Below are 24,479 nucleotides of genomic sequence, written 5' to 3' on the forward strand. Positions count from 1 at the left end.
GACGAGAAATACTTCTCTTATTTCCATTTCTCTTCACTGGTCCGTATTATATCAAGATTGAGTATTTAAGCTTTCCTGCTACGTTAAAACTAATGACTGTACATGCTCCGACTCATACAATGTTATTCCATCGTTGGTTATTCCATCTTACTCTTATGGTCAGCTCCCTCTTGTTGGATCTCCCCTCCCGGAGATCTGAATGGGGGACCAATCCGGAATCTTTTCCATTGGAGAGATCTTCAAGACACCTTTTCAGCTACAGCCCCCATGTCCTGTGGATACAATTTTAGTGTCTTTAATACAGTGACTTCCAATGCCCTCTGCATCCCCTGATGCTGTTGAACACTGCTTATCCTCCCTCCCTCCGATTGCAAGACAAGTCAATACCGTAGAGCTCTGTCCACTTCTACGCCTTTTCTGACAACGCTGTTAGCAAAACGAGGGTTATTTCTTATGCTAGAAGTCTTAGGCCGCCATTACCGATGATTTTTATTCAAAGTTTAAGCAGTGGCTGGGTTCGAACCCGGGACCAATTAAATTACAATTACTACACACAGACCACGAATTCCAGCAGTACAGAGCACATAAGGCTCGGAGGGGTGTGTAAGTTGGAATATAGTAGTAGTGGCGTAGCAGCTTACCTGAATTTGATGGTTAGTGGGTAGACTATGATGCATTAGGTTTTTCTGAAGATGTTTTGGATTCTTAGTGACTTGATGCAAAGTGATCGGCGGTAAAACTACAGAAGTTCGTTGTAGCGCAGAGGCACGCCGCTAGTCACATACGCGATTGGAATGAAAGGGTGTAGTCTTATATTAACTTATAGAAGAGTCGGTGCACACTGTTGAGCGGTACGCACAGTAAAATTCTAGGTGTGTAAGTAAGGGTACTTGTTCGAATGTTACAAGAACGGAAAAGCGTCAGTGCAATTCTTTGTAGGACTTCCTCGTCTATGCAAAACAGTCCGAATTCTCTTGTAAATCGCAACATATAAATCCTGAATGATGCTCAGAGTGATTTCAAAAAGAAGCTATACTTTCAGCAATATTGCAGGAGGTTACTGAACTCTCTAGTGGTTTCCCAGTAGACGACGGTGGTTCGATGATATTCAAATGTGGCCAGTATACAGACCTGTAGGAAGATATTGCTTCGCCTTTACGCTCATCAAAGCTATCTTGAACATATACAGCTGTGTCTGCGGCAAAGAAGGAATACTAGATTAAAACGTTCTACCAACGTCGAGGTCTTTACAGGCGGAACTTAAGTTCACGTTTGATAAAAATAGGGAACGTGGTCGTTCGCAGAAATTTATCCAAAACGAGGCAAAATTCCAAAGTTTTAATTTTTTGTACAATTAATTACATGAGTTTAAGCATGTGTGATGCCTTAAGAACTAAATATAATAAAAACTAAGAAAAACATATATTACCTCAAATCATTTACACCTTCTGCCTTAGCATTGACTACTTTCGTACTTCATCTTTTACTATTATTTATGTGAATATTAACTCCCTTGATTCAGTAATCTGCGAGTACATCTTCATGTGACTAAATTAAGTTTAACCAATGCGTTAGGCAATAAAGCTGTACAATATTCACGAAAATAATTTTATTCACAGGCAATAACATTAAGTTGATACTGCAAATCTAATGTTTGAAAAAGAAATAATAGAGGCTGAGAAAATCCTGTTGATATCAATACAAATAAATAGCAAAAACTGCTACTTTAATACTCCCCAAACTGGAGTAAACAGAAGTGAAGTTTATTCAATTTTGATGCGATCTGTAACACTTCATTGTCTACAAAACTTCACATTTAATCATCTTAAGACATTTATTGCGTTATTTTCATGCCTTCTATTTTTTCAATGTGGCCTTCCACAAATAAAGTTGCCGGCCGGTGTGGCCGAGCTGTTCCAGGCGCTACAGTCTGGAACCGCGCGACCGCTACGGTCGCACGTTCGAATCCTGCCTCGGGCATGGATGTGTGTGATGTCCTTAGGTTGGTTAGGTTTAAGTAGTTCTAAGTTCTAGGGGACTGATTATCTCAGATGTTAAGTCCCATAGTGCTCAGAACCATCAGAACAAATAAAGTTGAACATTTTGAAAGCTAAATTTCTTGGGATGTTAGGGTACACTAGATGAATAAAGAAAATCTCCCAAAACCACACACAAATTGGCCATCTAATCGACTTTATGAGCGTAGGACTGAACCAAGGAAGTCGTCTTGTCAGCCCATGCATCTAAATTGATGACGAGAGTAATATATATAGTTATAATGAAATCTAGACCTTTCGCTGCTTAAAGCGTAAGGGGTTCATTATGTAATAGGTTTACTGTTCACTACCCTACTGGAGCAAATGTAATTTCGATGTATTGCTCACGCGCTGTCTGCTCTCCGTCTACAGTCTTCTGGCTTCTTCTTCAAGCTAAGTAATGAAGGCTTTACTCTGGGTGCATTTCCTTCCTCATCTGATGGGTGTGGGTGTTTGTGTTCATCTTTATTTTAGTGTTTGGCATGGGTGTTTGTGGGACGTGTTTTTAAACATCAATGGGGAAATTGGTTATACTTATTTTGTGATGTCTATATTTACCTATCCAGGAGTGCGATAGGACGTCCCTGTGGTCCTCGCTGTTCAAGTGGGGCCCCCAGGTCCCTTATAAGGGGGTTTGTGGATGTTGCCGCTTTTTGATAAAATCTTCTGACTATTTGTTGGTGTCGCTGAAGTACTTCTTTCTCTTCTGCTGCGTCGTGCAGATAGCGGTGTGTCGCAATAGCTCGCTGTTACGGAGAAGTCGTAGTAGCTCACCGCCACAGTACAGTTGTTAGCCATGTAAGAGCAATAGCAGTCGCCGCTGGTGCAGCGCAGTTCATTGCCATGTAGTGTAAGGTAAACTTAATCATTCTCCATCGCCATGCGCGTACTTAAATTTGTTGTCTGAGGTGTTAATACGAATTTGTTTCAATCTTTTGTGATTTGTCAGCACTAATTAAGTCAGACTTGTAATGCTCAATTTTTTATGTAATGGTTTGCAGAAATGTTTTCAATAATAAGGTTTTTCAGAACATAATTTTTTACCAGTCATTTACTTGAATTTAAATATTTTACAAATTTTCCCAGATCATAGTCATGTGTTGTTTAATAATCAGAGAACCAGCTACGCAGCTGTGTCAACAAGCAAATGGCTCTGAACACTATGGGACTTAACATCTGAGGTCATCAGTCCCCTAGAACGTAGAACTACTTAAACCTAACTAACCTAAGGACATCACACACACCCATGTCCGAGGCAGGATTCGAACCTGCCACCGTAGCAGTCACGCGGTTCCGGACTGAAGCGCCTAGAACCGTTTGGCCACCGGGACTGGCAAATCTGTCCTGCAATGCCATTCGGATGGGGTGTCGATCTTCTCGGGGGGTCTCTCTGGTGCCTGCGACCTGGCCCATCTTGTCGTGTTCAGCGGCTTTCTATGACCAATTTGCACACATCCGTTGCACTACCGAAACATTTTGTGCCACACGAGCAGCAGTTTTGCGGACGGATACTTCACATTTTTCATGATAATAATGCGCTCTCTTTAAAACTCACTGATTTATGGTACGGTTCGCGTATGTGTATGCGTGACATCCTGCACGTCTGCTCAAGTCTCACTGATCCATTACCTTCGGTTTATAGCGACAATGAGAGTCGCAGGCACAGTTTGCCAGTAGGTGGTGTTGCGCCGCGATGTCGTTGATGACCTTGAATCCGCGGGCCAACATTGTGCAAATGCTAATCATTTCTGCAGAACATACTAATGTACACGTCCTGTGAATATGAACATCCTATCTCTAGTCGTTCAATGTGTTGTGTATATTAAGTGCAACCCAAAAATACTCGTCTTCCTCCAATGTGGCCCTGGTAAGCTAAAAAGTTGCACACACCTGATATATAGGAAGGTGATCAGGAAAATTGAGAATCTCTCGGAAGGCAATCTGTTTGGCTTTAGGACATGTATAGTTACCTCTGAGAGGAAGATCTGACATTGCACAAGTAATACTTTAAAAAAATCAGAACAATTTTATAGTACTTTGTGATTTAGAATTCGACTACGTAATGTAGTTTCAAATGAGCTGAAATCTTCAGAAATAATAAGAATAACGCTACAGAGAAACACGGGTAGTATACAAATTGGATAAAAACCAAGAAGCAATAATAAAAGTGGAAGATCAAAATGGAAGAGTGTGGATTAAAAAGGGAGCACAGTAGAGACGCTGTTCATTATACATATGGAAAAAGATATGAGGGAAATAAGACGTCTCATCAGAAGTGGGATAATAATTTCAATGATAAGTTCAGTGATGTCATTGTCGTCGTCTGTGAAAATGTTGCATAATTGCAAGGTCCACCGAATGGGGTAAACTATCTACTGGGTATTTTGTATTGAGAACAAAGCAAATAAAGAGGAAAATATTGTTAACTGCAGCCATTCTGCCTAAGTTGCTACTACAATTATGTTTATCTTGTAGATAACAGATACATATGTTTATCATCATCTGCAGTTAGTGTCTTTGACTAGTAATCAAAAAGTACTGGTCCTAGCTGCGAAGCGATAGACAACGTTCCTTCGGAACTTCTAAAATCATCGGGGAAAATCCATTCAGTATCCTCATATGGTTTGTGTTATCACTGAAATGGTCGCATTACTTCACTCTCTGCCCTACCTTCCTATTCATAAAAAATCCTGCTCTCGTTATAATATTTTCTGCTGCTGTCGATATTAGCCGTTGTTCATCTGGCGGGAATTCTTCAGCTTCTTTCCACCTCGCTTCGCCGATGCCTATTATACATAAACAGAGCCTTTCCATTTTCATTTACAGGGTTTCTAGCTTCCCTACTACTTTGGTTAAGCACCCTTTTCCTCATCGTCAACCCCCCCCCCCCCCACCCCCTTGGCAGTCCTTGCCGAAAATCCCATTCGGGTATGTATTAAACGGGATTTTTTTTCCAATGGGGAGATCACAATGACATTTTTTCTCATCCAGGTCACATGTTCTTTCGATACACATTGCTGTTGTTGTTCTTGTGGTCTTCAGTCCTGAAACTGGTTTGATGCAGCCCTCCATGCTACTCTATCCTGTGCAAGCTGCATTTTATATCCTCTCTACTTCGACCATCATCGGTTATTTTTCTCCCCGAATAGCAAAACTCATGTACGTGTCTTTAATTTGGTGGTTTCCATTACCTTCTGCATCCTCTTGTCCTGGATGATTAGGCCCCTGATGTAGATCGTAGCTACTTTTGATATATTTGCAATTAGGTTACTGTAAATATCTCATCCATTAAATGTTCAATTTATTTGAAAGTATTTTTTAGTTTTGCGTATAAAGAGTACAGTGGAAAATTTTCTAAGTGCGAAATCTGTTTTTTGCAGGAGACTGAAATAATTCGACAGGGGCTGGTAGGACTTGCTCTCTGAGAGTTCTGTAAAACCTTCATTACGATTACAGACAGCACATACATTCTGGGAATCGAGAATATCAACATTTTTGCCTGTTATTGACATTGATACTGGCAAGATATCTGTCCCGGGATTTCCAAGAGTTCGAGAATATTTTAAGTTGGATATCACATGACAAAAGAAATATTTTGTCATGTGATATAATTACAAATCATCAATTTTCGGATTTTTTCCTTTGGTTGTACTGTGAAATCTTGCTTCTTCCTAAATTTAATGATTCTAGGTCAACGGAAAGTACCCTACCCTTTTCAATGAGTGAGTTTGCGAGTATCAAAATATGTGGCATAAATGACCATATCTTTTGATTGCACTGTAGCGACACCACCGTTTAGGATAGGGAAAGTTAATTTTGTGCGATATTCTGAGCACAAGTTACAGCCAGGTGCAGGCCAGATTGCAGTAAGGTACGCATACCAACAGTTTCGAAGTAGAATAGAGGCCACAGGGCAGTGAAATTGCTGAAAGACTTTATGTAGCGGTTTTGCATGTCGCAAGTCACAGGCAGAAGGGGCCCACTGGTCAACCTAGCTTGTTATGAGTATGTGAGGCGAAGTGGCGCGTATGGCCAAACAGAGGCTGTGTATAAATAGGTGCGGGTTTCTAACGAGATTCATTCAAGTATGGCAGCTCTCCTTGTAAGGGATCCGTGATCCCATGAACATAGATGCCAGTATCCGAAGCCCAGGTCGATAGTAGACAGGAGTCGATTGTCGTGCGCTGCAGGAGGCAGTGAGACGATTGTCGAGTGCAGAGTAGTAGTAGAGAGTGTCGAGTGAGAAGTAGTGTTGGAGAGACGGGCAAGAATGGTGGTCGGGTGAGTTGTAAACGGCAAAATTCACCGGAATATGACGAGTGAGCACGTCCCCCTGATCGTCGTGGGGTTGACCCTCACTAATACCTATTCGCGAGTGATATGAAACAGAAAGTGTCAAGTACCGAATTACGTGTTTCGCGTCAACCGCGTCGGCCAGCATCAATCATGGATTGTAGTGAGGATTGATGTGAATGTTAACCATCAGCATTGCGTGTGACGAAGTACTGAAAATGAGCAACCAATAAAAAGATATAACTGTAATTAGACGTGTAAGGCGAAGGCAGCAACCGCCTCAGAATTTGTGTGTTAGTAGGAAATATACATCAGTTTGTGCATTGCAAACTTTATGTTCCTTAATAATAGACAAACCTTGAATAATTCCTCTATTCAGTCTCGGAACAGCTGCACTCGGTTGAAATACCCCCGAAACCACAGCAGAAATGCCGATAGCTTTTCACCCATTAAACACACGGTCATATATCATAATAATTAACTGTTTGGACTCTTCGGTAAATTACCCAAAAGCCAGTAAAGGAATTAAACGGGGGTGTTTCATCCTGGGTGGCGGGGCGTGTCACACAAACAGCTACACGCAGCAGTAGATGGGGCGCCAACGTTTCAGTCCATGGTGGGTCGCTGGTTCGACCCTCTGAGGCCGACACGGGGTCTGCAGCCATCCAGCGGCGGGCCACTACACGGTTCACTACTGCGGGCAGTCTTCCTGGCTTCCAACACACGCCAGAGGCATCCCGAGGCGAGGGCCACAGATTCGGATGCCGGACCGCGGGCACTTGTCGCCGCGATCTTAGCTATGCCGGCGAGAAGCATGCAGCTGGCTGTCTGCAGCTCACACCGAGCGGCAAAGAGTCAGCAGGGACTCGGACCGCTGAGTCGACTGCCGGCATCCTGGTGATGCCGTAACTCCGCTGTCGTACAAGGCCGACACAGAGCAGTGCGTGCACGGGTTGCTGAGGCAGCCATTCCGTTCCAAGCCATTTTGCAGACAGCGAAGTGGTGTCCTCAGCATTGTGGGACCCAGTGATGCAGGTCGAGAGGAATGGGGGCACTGTAGTTGGAAACAATAAATCACTTGGAAAGCTTGAACGAGTCTCAATATGGTGCCTCCAACCTCTTCTTGCTACATTTAGTGCTGCTGTTGTATTCGGTGGCAGAATTTGCCACTACACCACTGACGAAGACTCTTTAAGATTACACTGCCAGGGAACCGCAGATCCTACTATATGACATAAATTTCAACATGATACGTCTACCCATTCAGAGAAAAAAAGTTTTTGTCGGACAAACAGATATACAGACAGACGGACAACAAAGTGATCCTTTAAGGGTTCCGTTTCTATTGACCGATGTATGGAACCGCAAAAGTAATATATCTCTGTTCATACATATACACTCCTGGAAATTGAAATAAGAACACCGTGAATTCATTGTCCCAGGAAGGGGAAACTTTATTGACACATTCCTGGGGTCAGATACATCACATGATCACACTGACAGAACCACAGGCACATAGACACTGGCAACAGAGCATGCACAATGTCGGCACTAGTACAGTGTATATCCACCTTTCGCAGCAATGCAGGCTGCTATTCTCCCATGGAGACGATCGTAGAGATGCTGGATGTAGTCCTGTGGAACGGCTTGCCATGCCATTTCCACCTGGCGCCTCAGTTGGACCAGCGTTCGTGCTGGACGTGCAGACCGAGTGAGACGACGCTGAATCCAGTCCCAAACATGCTCAATGGGGGACAGATCCGGAGATCTTGCTGGCCAGGGTAGTTGACTTACACCTTCTAGAGCACGTTGGGTGGCACGGGATACATGCGGACGTGCATTGTCCTGTTGGAACAGCAGGTTCCCTTGCCGGTCTAGGAATGGTAGAACGATGGGTTCGATGACGATTTAGATGTACCGTGCACTATTCAGTGTCCCCTCGACGATCACCAGAGGTGTATGGCCAGTGTAGTAGATCGCTCCCCACACCTTGATTCCGGGTGTTGGCCCTGTGTGCCTCGGTAGTATGCAGTCCTGATTGTGGCGCTCACCTGCACGGCGCCAAACATGCATACGACCATCATTGGCACCAAGGCAGAAGCGACTCTCATCGCTGAAGACGACACGTCTCCATTCGTCCCTCCATTCACGCCTGTCGCGACACCACTGGAGGCGGGCTGCACGATGTTGGGGCGTGATCGGAAGACGGCCTAACGGTGTGCGGGACCGTAGCCCAGCTTCATGGAGACGGTTGCGAATGGTCCTCGCCGATACCCCAGGAGCAACAGTGTCCCTGATTTGCTGGGAAGTGGCGGTGCGGTCCCCTACGGCACTGCGTAGGATCCTACGGAGCAAGTATGGTGGGTCTGACACACCGGTTTCAATGTGTTCTTTTTTCCATTTCCAGGAGTGTATGATGTGTACCAAAAAGCTGAGAAGGTACCGTGATACCACAGAACCGTACAGGTCACAGGATCACGAAAAAATAATGAGAAAATTAAAAAATAAATACTTCATTTCAATGTTTTAAGTGCACTATCAGGAAACTAGTTGGTTTTGTGTAAGCTCCAATAATAAACATTTTACAAGTTCGTTTCTGGAAATAAGAAAAGAGCAACCAGTCACTCTTAATATCACCATTTATTTACACATATAGCGCCATCATCGGTTTCGAACTGACTAGTTCTCATCTTCAGACGACTGTTCACGTTTATATTACTTTGAAAGGTCTCTGTTGGATTCCTTTCATGTTAATTTCTTAAATCTGTTGTCATTTACGGCATAAATTACTCTTCTAAATTTACTGTGGTGTTTCTGGCTATCTGGGAGGAGACTGAGCAGTGAAACGTGTCACTTTTACACGTAAACAAGAACGATCTGTCACACTACTACACTTTAAAACATAGTTTATATGTAATTCATGTCACACAGTCTAATACGGAACCTACATCCGCTTTCTTTTATACACTGTATATGATAAGATACTGTCATTCCCCTTCCCTTCTGTGTGAGAGGATGAATGAGCAAATGTATTTCTAGTTGCAGGCTGGATGGTAGCAGACAAGCCTGTCTGCTAGAGAACAGTAGGACCAACGTCGGAACAGGTAGCTACGCTTTCTAAAAGCAGAGAGGTTTCTATTCTTAGTATGGTCCTGTCCGTCCCTTGTCATGTTAGTATAGGAAGCTGTTTTTCTGGTCACTTCCGTTTGTATCTGTGAGGCGCCCTCAGGAAGGGACCATGGCAGTCTGTCCGCGGCGAGCGTCTGAATGGTAAGATCTCCGACTAAGCGCGTCTCTGTTAAGTCCGTAGGACAATGGGTTTCTTAAGTTCAGCCTAACTGAAAGCCTAACTGAAAATTTAATCACCTTTATTTCAGGTTTGGATCTAAAATATCTAATGTTATCTTAAATTGCAACACAGTGTATTTCGAGTGTGAAGTTCAGAATATCTTTCAGTAATTGCTTTGTCACTACTTTGTGAGTAAAGTGGAACCACGTGTTGATCAGTAACTCTAAATAAGATCATCAGTCTTAAATGCGAATGTGCGTGAGACTATAACTTCTCGTCTTGACAATATTTTTCAATATAGCAACTTTTCTTTATGTTCAACCCACGTGGGGTGTACTTTGTGAGACCAGTACCACGTGCTTATACAATTGTTTGACTCATCAGGTTAATAGTAAGACGATAGTAACCAGTTCGAGGATTTTCTTTTGTAAATTGCTTTTCGATCTAATTTATTTTAATTATCAAAATTGTTGTGGAGTTAAACTCTTTGTGTAAACCAAGTTGACCACGTGAAGCATGTGGTGTAATCATCAAAGTAGCCCTCGGCTATTCTTTTCAGGAAGATTTCACAGAGAGTTAGTATGAATTTAGTATACCAGTGTGTGGTAATTGCATGACGGACAGGATTGCGCTACGAACGTAACTTCTTTGGGTGAAAATTGAATCGGTTGGTTGTGGTTAATTTCCTCTTGCATATGTTTCAACGTTCTTCGTGTGCTATTTTATGAATGTTGTGTTTTATGTAGTCTCCCAAATTGGCTCCCTATTTGATGCGTTCCGTAAGATTCCAAACTCACATTTACACAATCCTAAATAAGGCACCAGTTTAGTTATGAATCAAGTTTGATATGCTGAAATTTTAACGGGACAATGATCAATGTTAAACTAAATGTCCAAATATAAACTGATTTATTTCTTTTTATTTAAATTGTCTTTATATATATATATATATATATATATATATATATATATATATATATATATCACCGGTTATCGTAAGATGAGTACTAAAAGATTATAATTAATGTTAGTGTGGTTGGGAATTTGGTAAGCTAGACTGGATACGTGGTGAAACAGTTGCGCAGTAATGCAAGGTCAAGGTTAACTTCTTCAGATAGCTCACAGCTTTTAACTCACTTTTATGTTCTTGAATATCAGCACCGCTTGCATTACACATTAAAGCAACAACATTACAACTTTTGTTGTTGTTACATTAGTTGTTTGCTGTTCTTTTCAACAACTTCGACAAATGTCATACACTGAAGAGCCAAAGAAACTGGTACAACTGCCTAATATTGTGTAAGGCACTCGAGGGCACGCGGATGTACGCAACACGATGTGGCATGGACTCGACTAATGTCTGAAGCAGTGCTGGAGGGAACTGACACCATGAAACCTGCAGGGCTGTCCATAAATACGCAAGAGTACGAGCGGGTGGAGATCTCTTCTGCACAGCACGTTGCAAGGCATCCGAGATATGATCAATAATGTTCATGTTTGGGGAGTTTGGTGTCCAGCGGAAGTGTTTAAACTCAGAAGAGTGTTCCTGGAGCCACTCTGTAGCAATCCTGGACGTGTGAGGTGTCGCATTGTCCTGCTGGAATTGCCTAAGTCCGTCGGAGTGCACATTGGACATGAATGGATGCAGCTGATCAGACAGGATGCTTACGTACGTGTCAGAGTCATATCTAGACGTATTAGGGGTCCCATATCATTCCATCTACATACGACCCACACCAATACAGAGCCTCGACTAGCTTGAATAGTCCCCTGATGACATGCAGGGTTCATGGATTCATGATGTTGTCTCGATACCCGTACACGTCCATCCGCTCGATACAATTTGAAACAAGACTCGACCGACCAGGCAACATGTTTCCAGTCATCAGCAATCTAATGTCGGTGTTGACGAGCCCAGGCGAGGCGTAAAGCATTGTGTCGTGCAGTCATCAAGGATACACGAGTGTACCTTCGGCTCCGAAAGCCCACATCGAAGATGTTCCGTTGAATCGTTCGCACGCTGACACTTGTTCATAGCCAGCATTGAAATCTGCAGCAATTTGCGGAAGGGTTACACTTTTGTCACGATGAGCGATTCTCTTTAGTTGTCATTGGTCCCGTTCGTGCAGGATCTTTTTCCAGCTGCAGCGATATCGTAGAATTGATCTTTTACCGGATTCCTAATATTCTGCGTACACTCGTGAAATGGTCGTATGGGAAAATCCCCACTTCGTCGCTACCGCGGAAATGCTGTATCCCTTCGCTGGTGCGCTGACTATAACACCACGTTCGAACGCTCTTAAATCTTGATAATTTGCCATTGTAATAGCAGTATCCGATCTAACTACTGCGCCAGACACTTGTTGTCTTATAGGTGTTGCCCAGCGGGGCGCGGTATTCTGCCTAATTGCATATCTCTGTATTTGAATACACATGCATATACCGGTTTCTTTGGCGCTTCAGTGTATAAACGTGAACAGCCGTCAGAATGTACCTAACTGTTCGAAACCGGTAACAACGCTGTATACGCAAATAAATAGCATTACTGACAGTGGGCGGTTACTGCAGTCTTCTTTTCAAGAATAAACTTGTATTCTGTACACACCCATAGCCACAAAAACGTCACTTTTCAAGAAAATGGCGGAAAGCATTATTTCTTTGCGAGTGCCGTTAATGCTGACGCACAACTTTTTTGTGATAATACAAGTATATACATACTGAATAGGTTTATAAGGTGTTGAGCTGTAGCAAACAATAAACCACATCCGACACATTTTAAATCACAGAACTCCACAGGGAAGCACAGCTTTACACAAAGACGATGCGTCGTCTACATACGCATGTTTCAAAGACTTTCAAAAATGGTTCTGAGCACTATGGGACTTAACATCTGAGGCCATCAGTCCCCTAGACGCAGAAGAACTAACCTAAGGACATCACACACATCCATGCCCGAGGCAGGATTCGAACCTGCGACCGTAGCAGTCGCGCGGTTCCGGAATGAACGCCTAGAACCGCGGCCGGGAAAAGACTTTCGCCATGGTTTCGGCTCCTGGACCAAGCCTAGGAACAAGCAACAGGGCACCGAAAAACGCACTAACACTGCAAATGCGTTTTGCAAAAGGATAGTAGAACGTTTTCCATTTCCACTATTCATGTATCGAATGGTCATCGAAAAATTTGTCAATACGTATAATTGAACCGCTGTCCCGGAACCCATTACCAGTTGCATGTTGCGTATATAATAGGTTCCAGAGCCAACGAAAATTTGATTTTCAGCATTTCGCGTGATTACTGTGCGAATTTAAAAATATAAAGAGTTATCACAATCCACTCACTGAGAACCATATCTTGTGTTACAAGCTTTAGACAACTATAGCAGTTAGAAACAGTGTCTTGAGACAGTGAAACTAACGGCGGGCAAATTCCCGGGCCATATTCGTCCAGTATTTCAGAATGAGAGTGTTTAGCGTGTTCCAGCAAACTTCACACATGAATTCAAACTTCCACGAAATTTTTTCTCGCTGACACAGGCAACAAAATGATGAAAGGAAAAAAAGTTTCTCTCTTTACTACGTTTTCGTTAGCCAAGCATTCAGACATCAACATTAGGCATGACGTATTAGCCGGCCAGTGTGGCCGTGCCGTTCTAGGAGCTTCAGTCAGGAACCGCGTGACCGCTACGGTCGCAGGTTCGAATCCTGCCTCGAGCATGGATGTGTGTGATGTCCTTAGGTTAGTTAGGTTTAAGTAGTTCTAAGTCCTAGGGGACTGATGACCACAGATGTTAAGTCCCATAGTACTCAGAGCCAGCCGTGACGTTTTAATCTTTTACTCCTCTACTACTAACTTTATTCGCAACACAATTTACAGGCAGCATCTACGTATATCGCAAAATGTGCCTGCACAGTTATATTATTGTACGACACATTGTTCAGGACATATGACCTAATAAACATCGAGAAGTGTGAAAAACTAGCTTTTACTTGAAATCACACGCAATAAAATTTCAGTATCAGGCATGTCGCTTTAATTTATTTCTTCTTTACTGGTAACTCTATTCGCAATGTATTTTGCAGACAGTATCTACATCACTGAATGCATCTGCAAAATTATACCATTGTTCAACGCATACAGGGGTCGGACAGAGGTATGGAAACACAGTGAGAAATGCGTATTCGTCAATGCGTTTGAAGTGTCAGTCTAAATCAGAACAGTGTTCTGTGTAGGTGTGCATGCATTATGTCATAGCTAAGTGGATTGGAGCGGCATCGGCGTTGCCGCAGTGGAATCACCGGTTCCCGTCAGATCACCGAAATTAAGCGCTGCCAGACGTGGCTGGCACTTGGATGGGTGACCATCCGGGTCGCCATGCGCTGTTGCCATTTCGGGGTGCACTCAGCCTCGTGATGCCAATTGAGGAGCTACTCGACCGAATAGTAACGACTCCGGTCAAAGAAAATCATCATAACGACAGAGAGAGCAGTGTGCTGACCACACGCCCCTCCTATCCACATTCTCATTTGAGGATGACACGGCGGTCGGGTGGTCCCGATGGGCCGCTTTTGGCCTGGAGACGGAGTGCTTTTAAGTGAATTGGAACGTCGGCAAATTATTGATGCTGCTACGGTGTGTGCTTCCGCAATCAACGTAACCCAAGTATTTCGTGTTTTAAGAGGCACCATGTCGATGATTTATGCCGCATACAGGGAAAGCAGAAAAGAGTCATCCGTTAAGTCACAAGCCGGACGAAAGAGTACATTGAGTGATCGTGGGAGACGGTCATTGGAGAGGACTGTGACGAAACATAACAGGAAGGCAGCTGCAGAAGTCGTTGCAGAAGTGAATGCCGCGCTCGCAAACCGTCAATGCCAAATCAATACGAAGGTAGCTTCACAAGCTGATAACTGTTCGGCGAGCTGGAATTTCAAAACAACTCATCAGTGATTCAAATGCCTGTAACAGGAAAACGTGGTGTCTAAGCCATAAATCCTTGACTATACAGCCATTTGGTCGATTAACCCTTTTTACACACTGTTTCCAACTTCGGGCCGAGTGTACGTCCCAAGAGTGAAACATGACGGAGATTCGGTGATGATTTGGGCAGCGATATGGTGGTATTCCATGCGCCCCGTGGTTACTCTGCGTGGTCGCACTTCAGTCAAGGATTATGTGGAGATTTTGGCTGATGCCGTCCGCCCCATGGTATAGTGTTTGTTCCCCAGAGGTGATGCTGTGCTCCGAGGCGCCAGGTCCGCTGTTCACACACCTTGCATCATTCAGGACTGGCTCTGTGAGCACGAGGAGGAATTGTCACATGCCCCCTGGCCACCATAGTCGCCATACCTCACTGTTATTGAGTCTTTGCGGTCTACTTTGAAGATAATGGTGGCTGATTGCTATCCATCATCATCGTTTCCTGAACTTTCCCCTATTTTTCAGGAAGAATGGTGTAATATTCCCTTGAAAGCCATACAGGATCTGCATTTATCCATTGCGAGCGGACTGGAAACTGTTTCGAATGCAAATGGTTTCCTACACCGTATTAAGCATGGTAATGTGCTTTTGCTATTTCCATATTTTTGTCTATATATTTTTGTAAATATATTTAGTTCAGGAGATATGCGAAGGACGTTTTAATTTATCACTTCTTTACTATTAACTCTGTCCTTAACACATTTTGCAGACAGTTTTGATGTATATCACTAAATTAGCTGCAAAATTATATGACTGTACGTCTCATAAGTCATGCGATATGATATATTGTGATGCGTGAAAAACTAATTTGCCCTTAAAATGGAACGCAAATTACCGAGACTGTATTCATCCAGTGTTTAGTATTGAGAGCACCTAGTGACTTCTAATAAATTTTAAGCACAATGTCAATCCTTTCGTGCTTAAAGACAAATATTTAATACATTACCTGCTTTTTAAAGTTATCAGACATTTTTATGAAGCATTTTTAGATATGGGTGTTCGACCATTTAGTGAATACGGGATTTACTGGCTGCAAATTAGATTGGGACTGCTGTCTTGCGGCTGTTTTACTGCATCGCTGTTGCCCATACAATGACAAGTGGACCACATCTAAAAATGGCTCTGAGCACTATGCGACCTAACTTCTGAGGTCATCAGTCGCCTAGAACTTAGAACTAATTAAACCTAACTAACCTAAGGACATCACAGACATCCATGCTCGAGGCAGGATTGGAACCTGCGACCGGAGTGGTCGCTGGGCTCCAGACTGTGGCGCCTAGAACCGCACGGCCACTAAGGCCGGCCGGACCACATCTACTCGTAATCTCCGATTTCATCCAAATGTATCGTATAGTCATATACAGTGTTGGTCGAGAAATGAAAGCGAGAGGTCCATATGGTCAAACTTTTAGAGGAAACAGCGGGTGGGGCGCAGCATGACCCATATACACCGATGAGCCAAAAATATTACGACCACTTATTTAATAGCGTGTTGTTCCACATTCAAAACACAGAGTTTCTGCTTGGCATGGATTCTAAAACACGTTAAAAAGATTCCAGACGTATGTGGCACCGGATGTCTACGCACACGTCAAGCAATTCCCGCAAATTACGGCATGGTGGTGTACGGGCACGCAGCTGGCGCCCGAGAAGTGTTCCATTAGGTACATGTCAGGCACATTTTCTGGCCTAGACATCAATATGAGTTCACTATAATGCCCCTCAAACCACAGTAACACGATTCTGACCTTACAACACGGACAGTTATCCTGTTGGAAGATGTAATCGCCGTTGGGGGAGATCTATAGGAATCATCATGGGTTTCGAAAAAACGATCGTGTGAAACCCAGCTCGCGCTATTCGTCCACGAGACTCAGAAGGCCATACACACAGGTTCCCGGGTAGATGCCGTGTTTCTTGACTCCCGCAAGGCGTTTGATGCAGTTCCCCACAGTCGATAATGAAGAAAGTAAGAGCATATGGACTATCAGGCCAATTGTGTGATTGCATTGAAGAGTTCCTACATAACAGAACGCGACATTCTCAATGGAAAGAAGTCTTCCGAAGTAAGAGTGATTTCAGGTGTGCCGCAGGGGAGTGTCGTAGGACCGTTGTTATTCACAATATACATAAATGACCTTGTGGATAACATCGCAAGTTCACTGAGGCTTTTTGCGGATGATGCTGCAGTATATCGAGAGGTTGTAACAATGGAAAGTTGCAGGAAATGCAGGAGGATGTGCAACCAATAGACGCATGGTGCAGGGAATGGAAATTAAATCTCAATGTAGACAAGTGTAATGTGCTGCGAATACATAGAAAGAAAGATCTTTTATCATTTAGCTACAATACAGCATGTCAGCAACTGGAAGCAGAAGAACTACACTCCTGGAAATGGAAAAAAGAACACATTGAAACCGGTGTGTCAGACCCACCATACTTGCTCCGGACACTGCGAGAGGGCTGTACAAGCAATGATCACACGCACGGCACAGCGGACACACCAGGAACCGCGGTGTTGGCCGTCGAATGGCGCTAGCTGCGCAGCATTTGTGCACCGCCGCCGTCAGTGTCAGCCAGTTTGCCGTGGCATACGGAGCTCCATCGCAGTCTTTAACACTGGTAGCATGCCGCGACAGCGTGGACGTGAACCGTATGTGCAGTTGACGGACTTTGAGCGAGGGCGTATAGTAGGCATGCGTGAGGCCCGGTACACGTACCGCCGAATTGCTCAACACGTGGGGCGTGAGGTCTCCACAGTACATCGAAGTTGTCGCCAGTGGTCGGCGGAAGGTGCACGTGCCCGTCGACCTGGGACCGGACCGCAGCGACGCACGGATGCACGCCAAGACCGTAGGATCCTACACAGTGCCGTAGGGTACGCACCGCCACTTCCCAGCAAATCAGGGACACTGTTGCTCCTGGGGTATCGGCGAGGACCATTCGCAACCGTCTCCATGAAGCTGGGCTACGGTCCCGCACACCGTTAGGCCGTCTTCCGATCACGCCCCAACATCGTGCAGCCCGCCTCCAGTGGTGTCGCGACAGGCGTGAATGGAGGGACGAATGGAGACGTGTCGTCTTCAGCGATGAGAGTCGCTTCTGCCTTGGTGCCAATGATGGTCGTACGCGTGTTTGGCGCCGTGCAGGTGAGCGCCACAATCAGGACTGCATACGACCGAGGCACACAGGGCCAACACCCGGCATCATAGTGTGGGGAGCGATCTCCTACACTGGCCGTACACCTCTGGTGATCGTCGAGGGGACACTGAATAGTGCACGGTACACCAAAACCGTCATCGAACCCATCGTTCTACCATTCCTAGACCGGCAAGAGAGCTTGCTGTTCCAACAGGACAATGCACGTCCGCATGTATCCCGTGCCACCCAACGTGCTCTAGAAGGTGTAAGTCAACTACCCTGGCCAGCAAGATCTCCGGATCTGTCCCCCATTGAGCATGTTTGGGACTGGATTCAGCGTCGTCTCACTCGGTCTGCACGTCCAGCACGAACGCTGGTCCAATTGAGGCGCCAGGTGGAAATGGCATGGCAAGCCGTTCCACAGGACTACATCCAGCATCTCTACGATCGTCTCCATGGGAGAATAGCAGCCTACATTGATGCGAAAGGTGGATATACACTGTACTAGTGCCGACATTGTGCATGCTCTGTTGCCTGTGTCTATATGCCTGTGGTTCTGTCAGTGTGATCATGTGATGTATCTGACCCCAGGAATATGTCAATAAAGTTTCCCCTTCCTGGGACAATGAATTCACGGTGTTCTTATTTCAATTTCCAGGAGTGTATCAACCGTGCACAGGCAGGGTGACGACTCCAGCGAGCGACCAAATGGTGTAAATTGCTCTGAAGATGACCCCATCGCGGGTTGAAACCGGTTGGCGGCAAAATAAATAATGCGATTGTGACTGTCATTTTGAATAATTGGGTGTACGTTTCGTGATGAGCCTTGGTCGTCCAATACCATAGGGCCCATCCGTCATTTCACCGTCCTTCAACCACTTTCCATAGGTGTTCACGACAGTAGTACGCCAACAGACAATCAGCTCCGCCGTTTCAAAGATTCTCGTTTCCAGCCGCATCGCCACAACAACGTGCCCTATGTCAGAATCGCTTATATCAGTGAATTTCTGCATTTGCGGCCCGTATCTTCGCTATAATGACTATCTACCCCTTACACTCTTTCGTTACTGCGTCACGTGCCCGCAATACCACCAGGAGGCAGTCAACTTTGCTGTGGGCAGTGGTCATCATGTTTTGGCTCATCAGTGTAAGTTAGCATAGTTTCCAGACAGCTGAAAGGTTGCTCCTCCAAATACACCAATGCAACTTGACATATCCAATTCTATCGTCAGGTAAAGAATCCGATCAGAAAGCTTCAAAATTTCTCTTATCTCGTCGAGCGAAATGGAAATGGAAATGAGCGTTTGGCGTCACTGGCCGGGAGACCCCTTGCAAGACAGGTCCGGCCGCTACATTCGACTCCACATTGGACGACCTGCGCGCCGGATGGGGATGAACTGATGATGGAGACAACACCCAGTCCCTGAGCGGAGAAAATTCCCGATCCAGCCGGGAATCGAACCCGGGCCCGTAGAACAGTAATCCATCACGCTGACCACTCAGGGGCGGACTCGTCGAGCGACGATAAGAAATCACATTCCGAGAAGACTGCATAAAAATATATTCCACTGTAAACCATCAGCTATCCTCGCCAATAATTGGCGAAATTATGCGTTTTGTGAATGTAAAACAAGTTAGTTTTTACTCAGATACTTTGAAACACCCATGTAATTGTAAAAAGAAGGCTTCATACCGTGTGCAAGATGCTGAAAAATTACTGCTTCCCCTCTATTTACGATGGATATTATCGCAGCATGTGTAAATTATCAACTGTAAAAATAACAAAAGTATCTAATTTTGTATATGAAGTTCTTCTTTTCTGGAAGTTTATTTCCAATCCCGAATTATCTTTGCCTTTTCTTTTTATACCATTTATATAGATTTGGAAGAAGAATCAGCATTGGTTGTATTTTTTTTATTATCCGCAAAATCGATTTTCGGTCACTTAGTGACCATCCTCAGTACTGTAATATACAATTAAAATTGGATGGCACTGGTTTCAACCAGCTTAGAACGATCACATAAACAATCGCTCTAAGCTTGTTGAAACCAGTGACTACCAACTTTAATTGTATATTACAGCACTGAGGATTGTCACTAAGTGACTGGAAATCGATTTTGCGGATAATAATTAAAAAAAATTACAACCAATGCTGATTCTCCTTCCTGTTCTATCCTGTGCAAGCTTCTTCATCTCCCAGTACTTACTGCAACCTACATCCTTTTGCATCTGCTTAGCGTAATCATCTCTTGGTCTCCCTCTACGATTTTTACCCTCCACGGTGCCCTCAAATGCTACATTTGTGACCCCTTCATGCCTCAGAACATGTCCTAACAACCGGTCCCTTCTTCCTGTGAAGTTGTGCCACAAACTTCTCTTCTCCCCAATTCTACTCAATACCTCCACATTAGTTATGTGATCTACCCATCAAATCTTCAGCATTCTTCTGTAGCACCACATTTCGAAAGCTTCTACTCTCTTCTTGTCCAAACTATTTATCGTCCATGTATCAAAATATTAATAAACACAATATATTGAGCGTTATTTCACTTTATTTGCCGTGTAAGTAACGAAAAAATTGACAAAAGAAAGACGCTTGGATTATCGTTTTGTGCTCTTACCGCTGCACCAACCGTTGCCTGGAAACGACGATAGCACATATGGCTCGCTTGGCCATCTGGAGCTCTCGCTTCTATTACACTGATTCCTGGCCAAGCCCAGAATATACCATCAATCTGAACGAAATGTGTAATGATGAGCAGATGCCGTCTCCTTGAGAGCTTCTGTCCGCTGGCGTGCCGCATCCCTCATTGGTCGACACACCTGTCCTCTTCCAAGGCCCAGGGCTACATCCAAGTCCTGGTGTTCCATAGAGCGCTAGCGCGAGGTGAACTACTCTCACCTACACCCTCCTCGCCCCCTGCCCCCCCCGTCCCCCCTGTCCCCCTTCCCCTCCCCCCAACCACCCGTCCCCCATACCCTCTCCCCCCTCCCCCTCCCCCCCCCCCCCCCCGTGCAAATCTTTACAAGAAGCGTTCCTGTGTTCTGCTGACGGGCCATGCTGTTTAGACCTAATGTCTCGGCTGCGCCACTTTTACTCACCTCTTCTGCAGTCCGAGGGCGGAGCTGAGGGCTCCACAGCTGCGAATCAGTTCCGTCTCCTCCTCGAACCATAGTATCTCCGGTATGTCAGCAGGCCTGAAAAAGAAAGCAGAAAACTGTCACTAGGGTACCGATTTTATTTTTATGAACATTCAGGCCTTCAAAACCATGCACCAAAATACATGAGAAATGAGTAAAAAATCGGCACCTGTAGGTTTATAGTCAATATAGGCCTAATAATTATTTCCCCACAATCTACACTACCCTGTTGAGAGCGATAATTGCAATATTGAGTATACAGTTTCGATATAAATACAGTGCTCAAATGGCTCTGAGGACTATGGGACTTGACATCTGAGTTCATAAGTCCCCTAGACCTTAGAACTACTTAAACCTAACTAACCTAAGGACATCACACACATCCATGCTCGAGGCAGGATTCGAACCTGCGACCGTAGCGGTCGCGAGGTTCCAGACAGCAGCGCCTAGAATCGGTCGACCACTCTGGCCGACGCAGAGAATGTGATCGGTGATCGACTATTATGTTACGTCATATATATTTGGATGACAGTCAATAGTTGTACAACTGTTTGGTCATAGTCCAAAGACAGTTGACGGAGTTCTTTGGTGTTTCTGTCGTGTTACCGACTTTTCTGTCGACTAACTGTAGTGTCTACCTCCATAGTGTCTCATTACCTTTCCAAACACAACTGAAGTCTATTTGGACTAAAAGATGTATGCATGCAGCTCAAGTTGAACTTATATTTTTTTTTAAAAAAAGAAGACAACATTATTACGGCGAAAGAAGTGTATTGTCCACTACATTGCTATGTCACATATCTAAGAAATGCAACGCCTGAAACGGAACAGAACAGCAGCCAGAACGAATAAGTTTTCTAGAAAGTACTGAGAGTACAAGGGAGACGCCATAGGAAAGGCCTTGGCAAGGCTGGTGCACGGACCGTAAACATTGCACGACTGAACAGTGGAAAAACGTTGTGTGGAGTGACGAATCACGATACACAATGTGGCATTCCGATGGCAGGGTGTGGGTATGGCGAATGCCCGGTGAACCATTTGCCAGCGTGTGTAGTGCCAACAGTAAGATTCGGAGTCGTGGTGTTATGGTGTGGTAGTGTTTCTCATGGAGGGGGTTAGAACCCCTTATTGTTTTGCGAGCCCCTATCACAGCAGAGGCCTACACTGATGCTTTAAGCACATTCTTGCTTCCCACTGTTGAAGAGCAATTCGGGAATGGCGATTGCATCTTTCAACACGATCGAGCACCTGTTCATAATGCACCGCCTGTGGGGGAGTGGTTACGAGGCAATAGCATCCCTGTAATGGACTGGCCTGCACAGAACACTGACCTGAACCCTACAGAATAACCTTGGGAAGTCTTGGAACAGCGACTTCGTCTCAGGCCTCACCGACCGACATCGATACCTCTCCTCAATGCAGCACTCCGTGAAGAATACGCTCCCATTCCCCAAGACACCTTCCAGCACCTGATTGAACGTATGCCTGCGGCAGTGGAAGCCGTCATCAAGGCTAAGAGTGGGCCAACACCATGTTGAATTCCAGCATTATCGGTGGAGGGCGCCATGAACTTGTAAGTCATTTTCAGCCAGGTGTCCGGATACTTTTTATCACATATGTATAGTGTTGCCAACTAGACATGGCTGCTAAAGCGCATTTCCAAACGCTGCGTTTTTCTCCGCTACCCCGTTCTCATAGATTTACAAGCAGCCGTAGACACGGAAGACGCTCATTTCGGCAGCAACAGAATTCTGCCAACGTGTGAATCCAGCAACAAGTTGGATAATCTCACTTGAGCGTCGGTGCTTCGAGAACGAACGATGTGGCAAAGCAATGTGGTGCAAGCTGCAAGAGAGGCGATAGCTGGTTCGCGGGTCGCGGTCGATTGGGAAAGGTTCGTGCATCACGCTAGCCAGGCGTCACTTCTGTCCGTCGTGTTGTCACACAATGCGCCAGCGGCCGGTCAGCGACGCAGAGCCACAGGTTAGAAAACAAAGGCATCACGCAGCTGAAATCACACGCGACGCTTTGTTGCGTGCGTGTGTCGCTTTCCACCTATCTTATCGCGCATAACTAAACGTGGCCGATATAGCAACTGCGGCAGTCGCCGTGGGAGATGATGGATTTGACGCATTAGGTTGCGAATCACGTTCCAAATCTTATGAAACGCCCCCTTAGAAAAATTAGAGAATTACTGTGCTGGTAAACCCCTTACGTTATTTGATTTTCAAACACCTGAGCAAAACTGTACTCAGACATTTCTCTCTTTTCTTATTCTGATCATCACTAAACTGAGTCACAATATTTTTAGCGCAACGCAATCTGACTTTTAATAATCCCTACAAAAGAATGGCCTTGACTAACAATAACCTATACCTTGCATGAATCACTTACCTCACCAAAATCTTCATTACTCGAACTACTGCAATACAGCGAGCGCCAATACTGCCAGGTAAACAAAAGATTCTAACTACTGAAGTCACTAACTATTGATAGGCATAGTTGGCATATGAAAGATTTTGATAAAGAACAAACAATGTATTTACCTTAATAGTGTTCATGACATCCAGTCTTTCAAATTTACTGTCTCTGATGGACACACGTCCAGATCTTCCGCTCTCAAAACTCCGCCATCTCTCTCCCCATATCTACCACTGCTGGCGGCTCACTTCCAACTGTGCAACGCTACGCGCTGTTAACAGCCAGCTGCCCAACACTACAAGAACGACTATTTCAACAATGCCAACTAGCCACAGACTGCACACAGCACAGCCAGTGATTTTCATACAGAGCGCTAGGTGACGTTACCAACATAAATACCTAAACAGCCTACTTACAATCTATGTAGCGCAAACTTCACGAAACTGGTTTCATGTATGAGAGCAGACACCGGCGGCAACAGTGTGCGCTTCAGTTTCGTCCTTTTCTGAATGCCAGAGTCATCTCTGAAATGAAAGCTTTGGCCGCTGAACGAATAGCGGCGGAGTTAATACTTGTCGGAATCAAATCGATACAGAAGAAAAGAAAGAAGAGACGTGTTCGGATTCGCGATTGGGTAAAAAAATGTCAACTCGTTTGCTCAGCGAGTTACTGAAAGAAATTGTGGGACGCTCGAGAAGATATTTCAGTTATCTGAGAATGTCACCAGAACAGTTCGCGTTGTTTTTTGAAAAGTGTTAATGATGCGACAAGAAATAAACGTGCTATGATGTGCGAAATATTGTCGCCAGAAGTCAAATTACAGATCACTTTCCGGTTTTTGGCTAGCGGAGATTCGTATCCATTTTTACAGTAAATTTTCTTTCTGTCCCACATCCAGATATTATTCTCGCTTATGTGTTTCTAAGTGAATGAATTTCACGGAGCAGCTCAGATATCATCCGTCCATCCATGTTCAGGTCGCATCAGAGAGGCAGTTCTAACGTTGCGGTTGATAATGGAAGCAAGACTAAAGAAAAATCAAGAGACGTTCATAGGGTTTGTCGACCCGGGAAAAGCGTTCGACAATGTAAAATGATGCAAGATGTTCGACATTCCCAGAAAAATAGGGGTAAGCTATAGGGAGAGAAGCGTAACGTGTAATATGTACAAGAGCCAAGAG

At 44.7% G+C, this 24,479-nt stretch overlaps 1 protein-coding gene across 1 annotated transcript in view; it reads right to left on the reverse strand.

Annotated features, from left to right (window-relative positions):
* Window positions 1–24,479, reverse strand: part of LOC126278770 (uncharacterized) — a 306,735-nt gene that overhangs the window by 63,478 nt on the left and 218,778 nt on the right. The window contains exon 2 of the mRNA XM_049979046.1: window positions 20,840–20,935. Coding sequence (XP_049835003.1) covers window positions 20,840–20,935 — 96 coding nt within the window. The remainder of the gene's footprint in view (window positions 1–20,839; window positions 20,936–24,479) is intronic.

This window comes from Schistocerca gregaria, chromosome 6 (genome assembly GCF_023897955.1).
Source record: "Schistocerca gregaria isolate iqSchGreg1 chromosome 6, iqSchGreg1.2, whole genome shotgun sequence".
NCBI classification, from domain to species: domain Eukaryota; kingdom Metazoa; phylum Arthropoda; class Insecta; order Orthoptera; family Acrididae; genus Schistocerca; species Schistocerca gregaria.